The sequence below is a fragment of the Cryptomeria japonica genome, chromosome 3, assembly GCF_030272615.1.
Source record: "Cryptomeria japonica chromosome 3, Sugi_1.0, whole genome shotgun sequence".
In the NCBI taxonomy this organism is placed as follows: Eukaryota; Viridiplantae; Streptophyta; class Pinopsida; order Cupressales; family Cupressaceae; genus Cryptomeria; species Cryptomeria japonica.
Genome location: NC_081407.1, coordinates 202,998,411 through 203,015,663, shown reverse-complemented (window position 1 = coordinate 203,015,663; position 17,253 = coordinate 202,998,411). Strand labels below are relative to the sequence as shown.

General features: G+C 36.5%; 1 protein-coding gene across 11 annotated transcripts in view; it reads left to right on the top strand.

The window, feature by feature from the left end:
* The window catches only part of LOC131034223 (mannosylglycoprotein endo-beta-mannosidase), a 155,920-nt gene extending 152,422 nt beyond the window's left edge, over window positions 1–3,498 (top strand). For all 11 annotated transcript variants that reach the window (XM_057965629.2, XM_057965626.2, XM_057965619.2 and 8 more), the window contains 3 exons: window positions 1,122–1,793; window positions 1,890–2,117; window positions 2,259–3,498. In XM_057965629.2, the coding sequence (XP_057821612.1) occupies window positions 1,122–1,793; window positions 1,890–2,117; window positions 2,259–3,071 (1,713 nt within the window). In that variant the 3' untranslated portion in view covers window positions 3,072–3,498. The remainder of the gene's footprint in view (window positions 1–1,121; window positions 1,794–1,889; window positions 2,118–2,258) is intronic.
* Window positions 3,499–17,253: the final 13,755 nt, after the last annotated feature.

Sequence of the window (17,253 nt, the reverse complement as noted above, 5' to 3'; positions counted from 1 at the left end):
TGCTGATGGTAGATTTGACATCTGATGGTAATATTCTTGTGTTTTACTCTTTATCTGGTAGTTTTTTCTCTATTAGTTATTCCTATTTGATTCCTCCCATGTGCAGCAGCATTGTTTGTAATGGCTTCTCCAATTACATGTTGACACATAATTGAGAGTAATTGTGAACTCTCAGTTGTTTTGTGAAAATAGCATCATCATCTATTATCGTGAGAGAGTAATCTTAGTAATATTCACTAGGGAGATGTGGGAGTTTCACTTGGGTTGAACTTAGGGAACCATGGTTTCATTGACCATGGTTCACCCTGGAAGAGACATGATCTTTCTAACGGTTTACCTTGGGAGGCATGATTTTCTCTTATTTTGAAGAGATGGCCAATGAATCCCCTCTGGACATCATGATGTCCACAGAACCAGCAGGTTTCTAGAGAAAGCTCCCATTTATCTGCATATTAGGGCCTTATCTTCGCGCAGGTATAGCCTGTATTTTATTTGATCATCCACTGAATTTTTTAACTAGGGCAGGGTTTCCATCCTTAGGTGGCAATCATTCTTTTTAATGACAAGTTGTCATTCTATGAGCATGGTGATGAGTATTTTGGAGAAACTATTCTTTGCAGTTTTGTTTCTTCTCATTACAAACTGCAGAACTGATCTTAGAACCATAATTGGAATTCAGCTGGTTTTGTGAGGAGACCATGGCCTTTAATGGGGTTGAATTTTGATCTGTTTAGCCATTTGGCTGATTGGGGTGTGATCTTGCTGATAAGGTTAGTTTGTGAGGCCTGGTGTGAGATTGGAGAGGCCATGGGCAGGGAGGAGGTAGGTGGGAGAAACAACAAATTTATAGAATAGATAAGCTAAATAATTGATTAATGATTTTTAAAATGTTTTCTTGTATTTTACTTTAGCTTGTGGACAAAACTATGTTATTTGTTTTCCACCCAGATGGTTTGGAAAGTAGGAATGTTCACACTAATCCTAGTTTAAATAAAACTTCTTGGCGAGCACATTTTTTGTGATTCAAACCAACAAATTTTAGCACACAAGTTTTATTTTGATGTCAACAATTCATATACACATCTTAACATTCCACTGAAATAAAATGTACCATGCTTCAGGTGTGGCAAGAGTTTTGGATAACTGGAGATGTTGATGGGCGTGGCATACCTGTTTCGAATCCAGATGGGCCAATGGATCATAATCTATTTCTTGATTGTGCGAGGGATACAATCAAGCTCTTGCGCAACCATGCAAGCTTGGCCTTATGGGTTGGAGGTAATGAGCAACACCCACCAGAGGACATTAATACAGCTCTGAAGAATGACCTTAAGCTGCATCCTTTCTTTAAGTTACCTGGAGTTGACACAAATTTGATGGATTCACATTCGTGGACCAAATCTTATGAAGATCCTAGCCGATACCTGGATGGGACTCGTTTATACATCCAGGGATCATTATGGGATGGATTTGCAAATGGAAAAGGAGATTTTACAGATGGACCATATGAAATCCAGTATCCAGAAGACTTTTTCAAGGACAACTTTTACAAATATGGGTTTAATCCAGAGGTAGGTTCTGTAGGGATTCCAGTTGCAGCCACCATAAGAAGATCAATGCCTCAAGAATCATGGCAAATCCCGCTCTTTCAGCTCTCAAATGGCTACATTATTGAAGTGCCAAATCCTGTTTGGGACTATCACAAGTATATACCATATTCTAAACCAGGAAAGGTCCATAATCAAATTGTAATGTATGGAGAGCCAAAGAGCCTAGATGATTTCTGTGAAAAGGTAGGCCAAAACTATTATTTTTTCTTCTTTTCAAAAACTAGAGATTGCTATAACTGAAGGTCATCTAACTTGTACAGTTCTTTGATATTTTTCCAGGCACAACTTGTTAACTATATTCAGTATAGGGCACTTTTGGAAGGGTGGACATCACGGATGTGGACAAAATATACGGGTGTCCTAATTTGGAAAACACAAAACCCCTGGACGGGTCTAAGGGGTCAATTTTATGACCATTTTCATGATCAGACTGCAGGATTCTATGGGGCCCGTTCGGCTGCAGAGCCTATTCATGTTCAACTAAATCTAGCAACATATTTTGTTGAGGTGATTTTGACGTCACCAATTATTTTGTCTGTATCTTCATATTTTATAGATACATTCATGTGTGTAAGACTAAGTTTTGTTTTTCCTTCCAGCAATTGATCCTAGAAACATGTGTAGTTAACTTCCATTTTTATTTTTCAGATTGTGAATACGACATCAAGCCCCCTCTCAGGAGTTATAGTTGATACATCAGTATGGGAACTGGAAGGGAGCTGCCCATACCACAAACTCAGTAAAAGCATATCAGTGCCACCAAAAAAAACACTTCCAATATTTGAAATGGAGTATCCAAAGACAAAGAATGCAAAGCCAGTTTATTTTCTTGTCCTTAAGCTTCTAGATAAGTCGAACTCAAACATTTTATCTAGGAACTTTTATTGGCTCCATTTGGCAGGAGGAGACTACAAGCCACTAGAGGCATATAGATCTAAAAGAGTTCCAATACGGACATCTGCCAAAGTAACTTTGGTAGGACAAACATATAAAGCTGAAATGAAAGTGCACAACCTCTCAAAAATATCACTATCCGAAGGTCAGTCTTTCCTTAATATTGAACACCATCACAACCAACAGGGACCCATTAAGATTGAGAATAGTAATACGAAACTGGAACCTGTAAATGAGAAAACGGAGGGACTTCTTTCAAGGATATCAAGTCTTGTGCATGCAAGGAAGGAAAAACAAATGCATGTGGAGACCAAGGGGGACCACTCAGGTGTTGCATTTTTTCTTCATTTTGCTGTACATGCTACTACCAAGAATCCCAAAACAGGAGAAGACGAACGCATACTCCCTGTCCATTACTCAGACAACTACTTCTCTTTAGTTCCTGGTGAGGTGTTGCCCATTGATATTACATTTGAAGTCCCTACAGGTACAGTACCGAAGATTGTTCTTCAAGGCTGGAACACAAATGGACATTCACTGGCAGTGCAAGTAAATAGACTTGAATAGATTTGTAGTATACCAGATTTTTACCATACTGCACCATATTTCCCATACTATCAATTTTTTTCATAATCTGTGCATGTCAGTCCTGAAATTGCAGCAGCGATTTATTAAAAAATCCATCTAGTAGGATGGCTTGGTTATTAAGTATCCCCCATCAGAATTCAATAAAGGAGCACAAGATGTAAAGAATCATGTCTGGCTTATTGCCGCGAATGGAAATGGATGGCAGCAAATAATATTGAAATATATATAAGTCCAGGGGAGATCCAAACCCTGGAGGGTAATCGAGGTTCTGAAATAATCAGTAACCGGATTCTGTCATGATTTTAGATGCTAAATAATTGATTTGATTAGCAGGAGGGTTGTTGTAATCATGGTAGCAGAATTCTTAAAAACTTCATGATTGATCACAAGTAATTGTTTTACCACATTTGCTGTGCTGTTTCTTGAGTTTCTCAAAAGTGATTCTGAATTTTTTTTGTTTCAACTTTCAATTTTACACTAAAAGCCTAGAGGGGCAGAAAAATATAGAGCACAAGCAGACTGAAAACTTACTTTTAAAGTCAAATTTTAAACCCTGAGAGAGGATTTCAAAATTTATACTCTAATATGGTTTTATGCTGGAAATCTGAAAAACATAGGGCTACACCTGAAATATTATTTTGTGATTGAGGTTCTAAAATAATCAGCTGGTGTATTTTGTTATGATTTTACGATATGCTATGTTATTGATTTGATTAGCAGGAGAGTTGTTCACAGGTACTTGCTGTGCTGTTTCCCAAGTTTCTCAAAAGTTATTCTGAATTTGTTAACTAAAAGCCTTTGAGGTAGAAAAATATATAGCAGAAGCAAACTGAGAAATTATTCTCAAAGTCAAGTTTTACAGCTGAAGAGGGGTTTTCAAAATTTATACTATTATATGGGTTTAGATAAGAAAAACAGAGGGCTGCCGCTAAAATATTAGTCTGTGATTAGTGACACAGCTTGCTATTTTAGGGCCAGTACAACATTTTTTCGCATAAAGCCCAATTGCTTTTTTTTAAGATCAGACGTTTTATTTATTATGTTTATATTTATCTGTGTGCTATAATGGACAGGAAATATCAATCAGTTTTTATTCCTCTATTCTTATGAATATTACTTTAATTTCTAATTTCTTATGTTTTTAAGGGTTTTACTAATTTCAAACTGGGATTATTGAATTCTATTCACACTTTGGCCACTTCATATCAATGTTGTGTAAATGGAATGTAACTATTGCTGAAATCCCTTGTTTCTAACACTGATATAGAGGCCATACATGAATAGTGCATTTTATTTAATTTTTTACACTAATATGCTTTTTTGACAGATGCCAAAAAAGTCTCTATTTCTTTATTATTTTGTCTTGAATTTTTTGTGGAGCAATCCAAAACAAAATACAGAGAAATTTTCAATCAGCATTATTCAATAATTGAGACTTTTTTTTTTAATCTTCGGTAAGGTGTCGAAGCTGTTAAGGCTTTTGACTGGAGCTATGAATCAGTGAGGCCACATTTTTGAGCGACCTCATCCTTAGAGATGTTTTTTTTGCCACTGCGCGTGCATGGCATCTTCACCTTATCACTTTATTGCACGTGCAAGATAGTTCACCCTTATATCTCCTTTGCCTCACACAAGCAAAACCTTATCTCTCTGTCACTGTATGCAAGTGTTAACTTATGTCTCCATCGCCGCGCACAGTTATCTCCTTATCTATCCACGATGGCGGTGCCCTCTCCTTATAACTCCCATCTATCACAGACCGCTTTTGCCAACGGTTCCCTCCATGTCATCAACTGAGTTTCCATGCTGCCAACTTGTGTGCCTTGTCGAGGGTGCTTGTAAGATGAAAGGCACAAGTTTTGAACTCTTGACTGCCCTAGCAACAAGGCTCGTGACTTACCATCACGTTGCGGGGTCATCCCCAACATTTAGACCATTTTTAATTGCAATGACAAAATTATATAGAAATATTTTACATAAGTGAAATGTTTTAACAACACTCCCTTTCTATGTAATCTCCTCCCTTGCTTTGTGTGGGTCATTGTCAACGAAATGCTAAAAGAAACAAATGGGCTTGAGTGTGTGTCATAAAACACTCCTAGTGCCCAGAAATTGTTTGTTAATAATTCAATATTAATATATAATGAAAATATCGAATCAACTAAGAGATGATTAGACATTTAATATAATTATTAATGCCTTGATTTGATTAAACATCTAATACAATTATAACGATTTGTTCTTAATACTAATAACAGTATAATTTAGTTTTGCTAATACCGATTCATTAAGAATCAATTAAACTCCAAGGTTACACCCCTTGGTCAGCAACGTTCTTTTACAAGAGTCCTGTCTTCTCTAACTTGCCTTTACGCCAAGGATAAATGGATCGAGCTACAGGAGGGAAAAAAAAAGATAGAACTTTGGTGGAAACTATAGAGGAGAAGAGAGGGGTAAGAGGAATAGATCACACAGGCACTTAGCACATTGAGGTTAAGGAGGTTCCAAATCAGAATAAATAAATAAACTTCTACGCTTTCCCAAAATCCAGTAAGTAGAGTAAACGATATGCATCTATGTCATTATACACAGAATTTTGGGCAATATTTATGACAATGTCTTGCATACATGTATATGTTTTTTTATTATCATGTAGACATTCTGCATGTTTATACTGATTAACACTCTGTAAGTTCACTATATTATTATCCATCTAATGAATCACAGATTCTGATTGTTGCTTGCATGATATAATGTAATGTACCTACTAGTTAGAGATCACTTTCTTGCAAAACAGACTGTTAGAGTGCAACAAAATATATATTACTAATCTAATTTGCAATTAAACTTCAATTACTTAATTAAAACTAATCTCAATTCTTATGTAATAAAAAAGATATGAATGAAGTATTGGGATATGTCCTTAGGTGGTTGTAATGCCCGCCTTCTTGGAACCCATCATGGTTCCAAGCCTTACCAGGGAAATTGATAAATAATTCGATTCTTGTCTTGGATGTAGCATCTTACAACCAAGCCTACCAAGGAAGATCGTCATATATGATCAATTCCTTGCCTTGGATGATACATTTTATCGTCCAAGTCTACCAGAGAGGACCGACAAGATCCGTCTTTTCTTGGGTGAGCTTCCAACACCCAAGCCTTTAACATATATGCATATGAATACTCAGTATATACTACCTACTAGGGATTATCATAATCTTGAATTAGGCTAAGGGAATTTTCTCCCAATAGCCTCCATTACATAACCAAATTATTGTTGTTCATATAACATTTTATATTTCATTATCATTTTAATCTATAATTTAGGCCTGCCTCTACATATTTCTTAATTATTATTATTGCTCCTACAAACATACATATATATATTGGTACATAAACATGAGACAATATAATTATAAGACTATAACTCTGTCAACGTGATTCATGATCTATCACATATGACAAAGCTATTTATACACGTGTGTGTGTGGCACACACATCCACACAAATATATATATCCCTGTGGCGTATAAACCGACAGCGTACCTTTCTGTAGTCTGTTGGCATAGCCTTCCCGTTTGCCTCCACTTTGATCTGCAGTTTGTCTTTCTTTATACCCGTGGAGGGAGGGGTTGCGTCCCACCACGGGATCCCTTCCCTCGGAAGAGGTGTGACGATGGTCGCAGCCCAGGGCTCCCACCACTTCCCGCGAGGGGGGTAATACCCATGGCGTTTAACTCTTTCTTCTTTTAAAAAAAATGAACTTTAGCTTATATAATATATCAATACCATTTAATAATTAACATTATTTAATTATTAATAATTCATTTCTTCATCATTTAATATATTAAATATATTAACATTATTTAATAATTTATTTCTTATATTAACCTTATTTTATATATTAACATTATTTAGTAATTTATTTTTTCATTTAATATATTAACATTATTTTAATAATTGATTTCTTCATTTTATATATTTCTATTGAACTCGGTAATATATGCTATTATCATTATTGGTGTATTCTTTCATCCTTTGCATAAATTTATTTAATTATTATTAATAACTTCATATATTTATTGCAGGTAATAATCCTAATAGGGGTTACGAATGCAAAAATAAAGAGTAGATTTCTATGATACCGAGGTAAGATTTACATCATGTGATACAGTAGAGGGTTATCACAGTCCCTCCATCTCAACTTTGTTTGTCCTCAAGCATTTTTAGATCTTTTTCTTTTTCGCAAGTAGCATCCTCATTTGGGAGATTCCTCCATTTAATCAGGTATTCGGTAATGGTTCGGTTCCTAAGCTCCCTTTTCCGTGTATCTAGAATGATCTCAGGGTACAAAGTGAGTTTCCTTTCATCATCTAGGGGAGGTAGTTCACTGCATGGAGCCAAGTGTTGTCCGAGAACCTTTTTAAGTCGGGAGACATGGATTACATTATGTATTTTACTGTCATTGGGGAGTTCTACTTCATAAGCTACTTCCCCAATCCTTCGAGTTACCTTGTAGGGTCCATGGAACCGGGGTTTCAATTTTTCAGCCCCATTCTTCTTGAGGGAAGATTGTTTATATGGTTGTAACCTTAAAAACACAATATCTCCGACCTCGAACGTCCTTTCCGTACGCTTCCTGTCTGCATAGATCTTTTGTTGATTTTGAGCTTGTTGTAAATTCTCTTTCAAGGTCTTCATGATGTCCCTACTCTGTTGAACAAAATCTTGTGCTCTTGGTACTTTTCTTTCTTGGGTTATTAATTCCCCAAAAGTTGTGGCCTCATAACCATACAAGACTTGGAAGGGACTCATCCCTGTTGACATGTGGTGTGTCATGTTGTAAAAATGTTCTTCTAGGTGTAGCCACTTAACCCAAGCAGTCTGTTGCCCTGTAACCTAATTCCTTAGGTAGCCCTCTATCCATTTGTTCACTATTTCAGTTTGCCCATCAGTTTGAGGATGGTAACTAGTACTAGGGGTCAAGATTGTTCCTGCCATTCTGAAGAGTTCTTGCCAGAATTGGCTAATAAACTTGCTATCTCTGTCGCTGACAATATTCTTAGGGAGTCTGTGGAGTCTGAAAATTTCTTTGAAGAATAGATCGGCTATTTGGTAGGCTTTGTATTCTGTGGAGACTGCAAGGAAATGGGCATACTTCGTGAGTCTGTCTACCACCACAAAAATGCTATCCTTTCCTTGTGCCCATGGCAACACTGTTATGAAATCCATAGAAATGTTCTCCCACTTTTGATTGGGATTAGATAATGGTTGAAGCAAACCAGCTGGGTGGATGAGTTCGGTTTTATTGCATTGACAGGTTAGGCACTCTTGTACATAATTTTGGACATCTCTTTTTTGGTCTTTCCATGCATACTTTTCCCTAATGTGTTTATAAGTTTTATAGTATCCTCGATGTCCTGCCAGGGGGTTATCATGGAATTCTTTTAGGATTTTGCTTTTGAATTTGGTCTGAGGGGTCAAGTATACCCTTCCTTTATATAAGATGAGATCTCCCCTAACTTTAAAATCTTCATTGGGAGGGTTTCCCTTCAAAATTTTCTTTGCTTGTGGATCCTGGTCATATTCATTAAGGATTTCTTACTTCCAGTCCTTTGAGATGCTGGTAAGGGTATTGAGGTGGGCTCTTCGGGATAATGCATTTGCTGCCCCGTTATTCACCCCTTTTACATATTCTATATCAAAGTCGTAGGCTTGTATTTTACTCACCCATTTTTGTTGCCTATCATTAAGATCCTTTTGGCTCAAGAAGAAACATAGGATGTTATGATCGGTTTTCACACTAAACTTCCCACATACAAGGTATTGGCAAAATTTGGCCAAGGCATGCATTATGGCTAGCATTTCTTTGTCATAAATAGAGTAGTGTCTTTCTGCTTCGGTAAGTTTACGGCTCTCAAAGGCTAGGGGGTGTTTCTTTTGCATGAGGACCGCCCCAATTCCCTCTCCGGACGCATCACATTGTAGTTCAAAAGGTATAGAGAAGTCGGGATTGGCCAATACTGGACATGAGCTCATGGTTATTTTAAGTTGTTGAAAGGCATGTTGGGCTCTGTCATTCCATGTGAAAGCCCCTTTCTTAGTTAGATCAATAAGGGGTGCTGCAATATTGGAGAACCCCTTTACAAAATGTCTATAGTAGCTGCATAGCTCCACAAATCCCCTTAATTGTGTTAAGGTTCTAGGGGTGGGCCATTACTTTCGTGACTTTCTTCCTCTGATATGTGATCATAAATTAAGTTTCCCTTCCACAGGTTGACAAGATTATGCTTTGATATCACTAGTTAGAGATCACTTTCCTACAAAACAGACTGTTAGAGTGCAACAAAATATATATTACTAATCTAATTTGCAATTAAATTTCAATTACTTAATTAAAACTAATCTCAATTCTTATGTAATAAAAAGGATACGAATGAAGTATTGGGATATGTCCTTAGGCGGTTGTAATGCCCGCCTTCTTGGAACCCATCATGGTTCCAAGCCTCACCAGGGAAATCGATGAATAATTCAATTCCCGTTTTGGATGTAGGATCTTACAACCAAGCCTACCAAGGAAGATCGTCATATATGATCAATTCCTTGCCTTGGATGATACATTTTATCATCCAAGTCTACTAGAGAGGACCAACAAGATCCGTCTTTTCTTGGGTGAGCTTCTGACACCCAAGCCTTTAACATATATGCATATAAATACTCAGTATATACTGCCTACCAGGGATTATCATAATCCCGAATTAGGCTAAGGGAATTTTCTCCCAATAGCCTCCATCACATAGCCAAATTATTGTTATTCATATAACATTTTATATTTCATTATCATTTTAATCTATAATTTAAGCCTGTCTCTACATATTTCTTAATTACTATTAATGCTCCTACAAAGATACATATATCTTGCATGCATACATATATATATTGGTACATATACATGAAACAATATAATTATAAGACTATAACTTTGTCAACGTGATTCGTGATCTATCACATATGACAGAGCTATTTATACACATATATGTGTGTGTGTGGCACACACGTCCACACACATATATATATCCCTGTGGCGTACAAACTAACAACTTACCTTTTCTGCAGTCTGTTGGCACAACCTTCTCGTTTTCCTCCTCTTCCCGTGCCTCCCCTTTGATCTGCGGTTTGACTTTCTTTATACTCGTGGAGGGAGGGGTTGCGTCCCACCACAGGATCCCTTCCGTGGGAAGGGGTGTGACGGTGGTAGATGTGGAATATAGGATATGCATGACAAGTGGTGGGAATGGTGATAGGATACCCACTAGGTACGCCACCTCATCGATGGCATGGGTCACGTGAGGTCAAGGGGGTTTTGGCTGTCCTTGAGCCTAGTTGGGGAGTCTCTTGGGCACCACACTTGTTCAACTAACCTATGTTCAAGACAAGAATACATCTTTGGAATAAACTGATAACTATAGTAGTTTTTGTTATAAACATGCTTGTAGCTCTGTACGTATATTTCATTTCTCCTAACTTGTTTGCAGGGCTCTACTATGGGTCTCTAGGTATTCCTAAAGCCATTTTCATTCCATTTAGAGCATAAGATAGGTATCCATTTATATGATATCTTGAAATTTACTTTCTAATGTTATTACCTATGGATGTAAATGTTATTAAACTAAATTATCTAACAAATAATTAGTGTTAGTGTTAGAAATTGAATTTCCTTAGATTGGATTGTTATTTTCTAGGCTCTCTAGGGAAGGGATATTACAAGTGGTATCAAAGCATTGTTCTTGCCAACCTAAGGGAATTAGTTGATGCAATTAAGTCAGTGTACCTTAAGGGCCCTAGAAAGAGAAAAAAAGAAAGCAACAATATCCATGGAACATGAGTTTATAACTTTTATGGAACAAACTACTCAAACACTACAAAACATAACAACCACCATAGACAATCTTAGGTCAAACTGGAGAAATGAAAGGGGAAGGTCCTCTAGTCAATCAAAAAGTGATGGTAGGAACACTTGGGAATCTACCCCTAGGTCCAATATACCAACTTTCCTAGTTAGGGAAGAGCATTCTAAATGTAGGGAAGAGACTTATGTCCTGGGTATAAGGGAGCTTGCGACAAAATATGTAAGGTTAGATCCTAAAATCGAAAGAAGTATTCCCTTCTTCGAATTTTGTGAAGCAGATTCAAAAAGAAACTATAGGAAAGATTCGACACAGCCTAACAAGGATATACAAAACAAGGTGGGAAAAATTACTATTCCCAACTTCGATGATTCTGAGAAAATTTTAGCCCACTCATGGATTCAAAAATGAGAAACTTACCTCACCCTTTGTCCTATGATTGAAAGGAATGCTATATAATTTGCCATACTGCACCTAGAGGGAACAACACCTGCATGGTGACATCATGACCTACTTACACAAGACCATAAAAATGTTAAAACCTATTATGACTTCGAGAAAAAACTTATTGAAAGATTTGACCACATCTATCCTAAACAACATTTTAAAGAGCTCACTAGGATAAAACAGAGGGGAACTCTTAAGGAATATTTTTCAAAATTCCAAAGGTTAGTTGTGATGTTCCCGAGGATAATCGAAGAGAGACTGATCTACTTATTTATTGAAGGGTTGATTGATGCAACTTGACGTTTAGTAAGTGCTTTTGATCCCCCTACTCTTCAAAAGGCAATCCTTAAAGCTACTCAACGAGAGGCTACCCAAACCAAGGGGTGAGATCAGCCTAAGAAAACATCTAAGGATAAGCATTTTCATGATAAAGAAAGACGCAAGAGGACACTTCTTTCCTATGATGTCCAGGATGAACTATGAAGGAAGGGCTTATGCTTTGATTGTAAAAAGAAATGGGAACGGGGACACACAAATGTGGGCAAGAAGAAAACCAGGGAGGGAAACTATGTTTTAGATGCCAAGAAACATGGAAACTTGGATATCAATGCTCACGAAGAAGTAAAACGAGGAGTAACTTCTGTCACAAAAGTGGGGAAGATTGGGAACCCAATCATGCATGCAAAAAAAGAAGCCAAGCCCACCGCATGGAAACTACATTAAATTAGGAAGAGGAAGTCCCCAATAAAAGGGTAAGATACAACAAGGACAATGGAGAAGATGGAACTTTGACATCCATCTCAAGGGCAACAAAACAATGCCTTTTTAGGATCCAAGATGTAATTAAGGCGAAAAAGTGACAACTCTTATAGATAGTGGAGCTACACATAACTTTATAGACGAGGATTTAGCCAAAAAGGTGGGATTGGAGGCACAAGACTTCTCCGGATTTAAGGTTGCTCTAGCTGATTGAAAGATGTTGAGTGCTGATTGAAGCAATCTGATATAATTTCTGATTCTGATTTCTTTGGCCAGCGATAGGAAATTTGGTTTTTATATGTGTTTTTGAGATATATGCTTTGGGAAATTGACAATGCAAATGAATAACATTGATAATACATAAACAATCAATTGGAAACTAATTTTTAGATTTCTAATTTTTATTTATCAGCAATAATAAATGAATGTAAATGATTTCCTTGAACAATCTAAGCCAATAATGGCCTACCAGGAGTCCAGCGTTGGGAATAGAGGGGGTCTTATTTGCCTGAACTAGTGAAATGATTGAATGAAGCCCCTCCAGTGCAACCAATGACTCCTGAAAGCTTTATTCATCAACTATATAATTATAGAAAACAATTTAGAGGAGAAATCCTTATTTCAGTGCACTTTCCAAACTTTCCCTAAGAGAAATCCCAATTTGGTGTATCTTCTACCCATTGTTTTACACCTGTAGCTCCAGTATGAATTGTTTTCACCAAATAACTATGGGGAATCTTCTAATTTGCTGCTAAGAATGAATTTTGTATGAAAATATTGCTGCAAAACTCCTTAATTTATTTATTTGAAAATCCAGGTGAGATGCAATGGTACGACCTAGCTAGAATGGTATGGCTAGCTCCAAATGGTTCAAATTTCAGTGCAACACTTCTCAATTCTGCCCAAATCTGATTATCAAATTGAAATAATATTGTAGCTGCCAATAAATCTATGATTATGACCCTTATTTGCTGAATAAATGCATTCCAAGCACTCCAAATTGATAGAATGTGAAAGGGTTTTCGTCCTTCCACCGAGGTCTTCGTCTCCAATTCCACACCAGAAACTTGCAATGTACGTTGCAGACCTACAAAGATGTTTCTCCAAAAATCATAAAAAACAAAATGAGCAAAAATGTACGTACAAGTCTCCTTTATGCCTTTGCCCTAATTTGAACCCCTTTCTTGGCATCTTTTCCCCTCATAATGCTACACCCACCTTGAGGGTTGCTTCCTCATGAATAATTCACCACCTTTTAATAATTTATCACCTAGGGAAATGTGCCATGTAACTTTTTAATCAAAAGTTACTTATTAAGTCATAATGTAACTTATAAAGTTACTTTTATTAACTTTTGTAAAATAAAGTTATAGCCTCGTAGAGTTACTTTTATTAAAATTTTCTATTAATAGAAAAAAGTAACTTATAACCTCTTATAAGCTTTTATTATAAACTTTATTTGAATAAGTCTTCACAATGCTCTAAAATTGACTAAGTATAACTCCTCCTGGTGAGCCAAACATCTCCTAACCCCATCATTTGTCCGCGGAGATGACTAATAGGCAAATCTAGGATTCCTGAGTGATCACTGTAAAAATGGGGACATTACATTGATGGATTCACAACTCCATGCACCAGGAAGATCCCTCAACTTAACATCTCCATAGGGAAGCATGAGATTAAGGATAAATTCTACATTGTAAAACTAGGAGACATGGATTTAATTTTGGGCATCCCTTGGCTAGATTCACTAGGAGATATTAATGTAAACTTCTCAAAGTTAGAATTGTGTTACGAGAACAATGAGGAAAAAACCTTGTTGCAAGGACTCTCCGATTGATCCCCTAAGGTAATCTTAGGAAATAAAATAGAGAAAATACTTAGTCATAATCAAGCAAAGTGGGTAGCCCAATGCCTAATCTTTGACAAAACCACCCCCAATGGTAAAGAAGTCCACATAGACATCCAACCATTGCTAAGAAACCACAAAAATGCTTTTGATAACATTCTCCCTGGTCTACCTCCCAAAAGGGGTTTTGAACATTCTATTGAGTTAGAAGAAGGAACAAAACCCGTAGTCATCACATTTTACCGCCATCCACACAAATATAAGGAGGAACTTGAAAAAACTATAAAAGAGTTATTAGAGATGGGACACATTCAACCAAGTTGTAGTCAATTTGCTTCATCCATTGTATTTTCTAAGAAAAAAGATGGAATGATGAGGATGTGCATCGACTACATGGCCCTAATAAGAAGTCAATAAAAAATAGGTACCCCATTCGTCAAATTGATGAACTCATTGATAAACTACATGGGGCAGTCTACTTCTCCAAAATAGACTTAAGATCGGGGTACCACCAAATCAGGCTAAGGGAGGAACACATACCAAAAACAACTTTTAGATGCCACTATGGGCATTTTGAATTTCTTGTCCTACCATTTGGTTTAACCAATGCTTCGACTACCTTTCAATCTTGTATGAACCACATTTTCAAGTGTCAATCAAGGAAGTTCTTGTTAGTCTTCTTTGATGATATCTCGATCTACAACAAAACATGGGAAGAACACCTAAAACATGTCGATGAAGTTTTGGGAGTACTTGAACAAAATCCCTTATATGCAAAATTATCCAAATGTGAATTTGGTAAGGAGGAAATCTTATACTTGGATCATAAAATTAGTGCGGAAGGGGTCAAAGTAGACAAAGAAAAGATAGAGGCCATCTTGAATTGGCCAAAACCTAAAACCCTCACACGCCTATAAGGATTCTTGGGTCTTTGCAGCTACTACAGAAGATTTGTAAAAGGCTTTTAAAAACTAACAACATCACGTACTGATCTTACAAAAAAAGGGGCTTTCATATGGAATGAAGAGGCCCAAACCGCTTTCGAAAAACTCAAGGAAGTCATGAGTACCTGTCTTGTATTAGCCATAATGATTTCTCCATGCCTTTTGAGTTGTATTGCGATGCTTCAGGTGAAGGAATTCGAGCAATATTGATGCAAAACAAACACCCCATCGCTTTTGAAAGCAAAAATCTTAAAGACAGAGAAGACATACTCCATTTATGATAAAGAGATGTTAGCAATTATGCATGCCTTAACAAAATTCAGGCAATATCTAATTTGTGGATGGTTCTTTGTGAAGCAATAAACACACAACATGCACGTAAGGCATGAAGCAATAAACACACAACATACACGTAAGACATGAAGCAATAATCTACATATCAGACATGTAGCGTAAAAGCATTTGAGTAGTATGGTTTAATATATGAAGATCGATAATGTCTTTATGCAGAATTTGAGTAGTTAAATAAACATAGACTGCGTATTATGTTAATAAATAATTTCATGACAATGACAAACCAAATCTGACATGCGTCAGTTCTGTCTGCCACTACCTGCCACTAAATGAAAACACAAAGACAATATTGAGAGGGGGAGGGGGTGAATCAGTATTGTAAATTTTAATAAATTAAAAATGAAACAGTTCATTAACAGTCATAACACATCAACACAAAATTTCCAGTGGAAAACCTTTTCGGGTAAAAAACCACATTAAAACAATACATGCACCAACCTGGAATTACAAGAGTGAGCACCGACCCACATAAAGAGCTTCAACTCTATTCGATGCACTTCAACAATTCACAAAGGATCCAACCTAGACTGAGCACCAACTCATGAACACAAAGTACAAATTTTGAGACATAGAAATTAAAAACACCGTGTTACTCTAATTTAAGTAACACTTAAATGATTAGTACAAATTACTCATTAAGAACAAATATTTCTCATGCAACCGACTTCACATACAATAGATTCAAAAACCAGAACATATGTTATCTTCAATAGACCTCAGTATCAGAGTTCAAATCAAAATGTTATATCCCTCATAACTGAATAACTTCATCCTCTACCAAAATAGATTATACTTTTTTGTTGAAAATGAAAAGACTTTCACATCTCATCATATCTGATAATTTCTTCTTGTTCAACGCTTTATAATATGTTCTTATATCACTGTATTTCTCAAAACATTGAAAAACCAAAACTTCATCATGCTTTTTTCTCAATATAGAACTTAATGCATAACTCCCAATATTCACAGCATAACTACGAGCCATTTCTTGTATTGTTTGATTCTTTCTCTCAACAACACCATTTTGTTGTGGTGTTCTGGGTACTGAAACCTGTCTCTTGATTCCATTTTGCTTAGAAAAACTCACAAATCTGTTAGATGTAAATTCACCACCATTGTCAGAGCGCAAACACTTAATCTTCAAATCCATTTCATTCTCAACTAAGGCTTTAAATGCTTTAAATTTTTCTAAGGCCTCTGATTTTTCTCTCAAAAAGGTCACCCATGTCATATGAGTAAAATCATCAGTTAATAGCATAAAAAAAATTTCACCTTGCATGCTTGTTGTCCTAGTTGGTCAACATAGATCAGTATGGACTAACTCAAGTGGTCTTCAACTGGATAAGTCCTTAGATTTAAAACTGGTTCTAGTTTGCTTCCCCATCTGACAATTTTTTCACACAATATCAGCAGGTTTCTCAAGTTGTGGAATGTCTCCTACAACTTCCTTCTTGCCGATTTTAATCTGATTTTCAAAATTCATATGCCCAAGTCTCCTATGTCATAATCATGCTTCATCAAACTGACTTAAGTAACACATTTCACTGTTAGAATCATCAAGAATATAAAGATTGTTTGCTGCCCTAGTAGCATTAACAATAAATTTTTCACTTTTTCTTATAGTGCAACAATCTGAATTGGAAGAAAGAACATATCCTTGGTCACATAGCTAACTTACACTTAACAGATTGTGTTTCAAACCTTTGACATATAACACATTTTCTACTTGTGTTTCACCATCGTTCAAAACAAGAGTGCCTATACTTGCAACTCTTGCGGAAGAACTACCTCCAAACCTGACTTTGCCTCCATTCATTTTCTTAAGAGTAAGGAATTTACTATTGTCACCCGTCATGTGTCTAGAACAACCACTGTCAACATACCATATATCTTTCTCATTT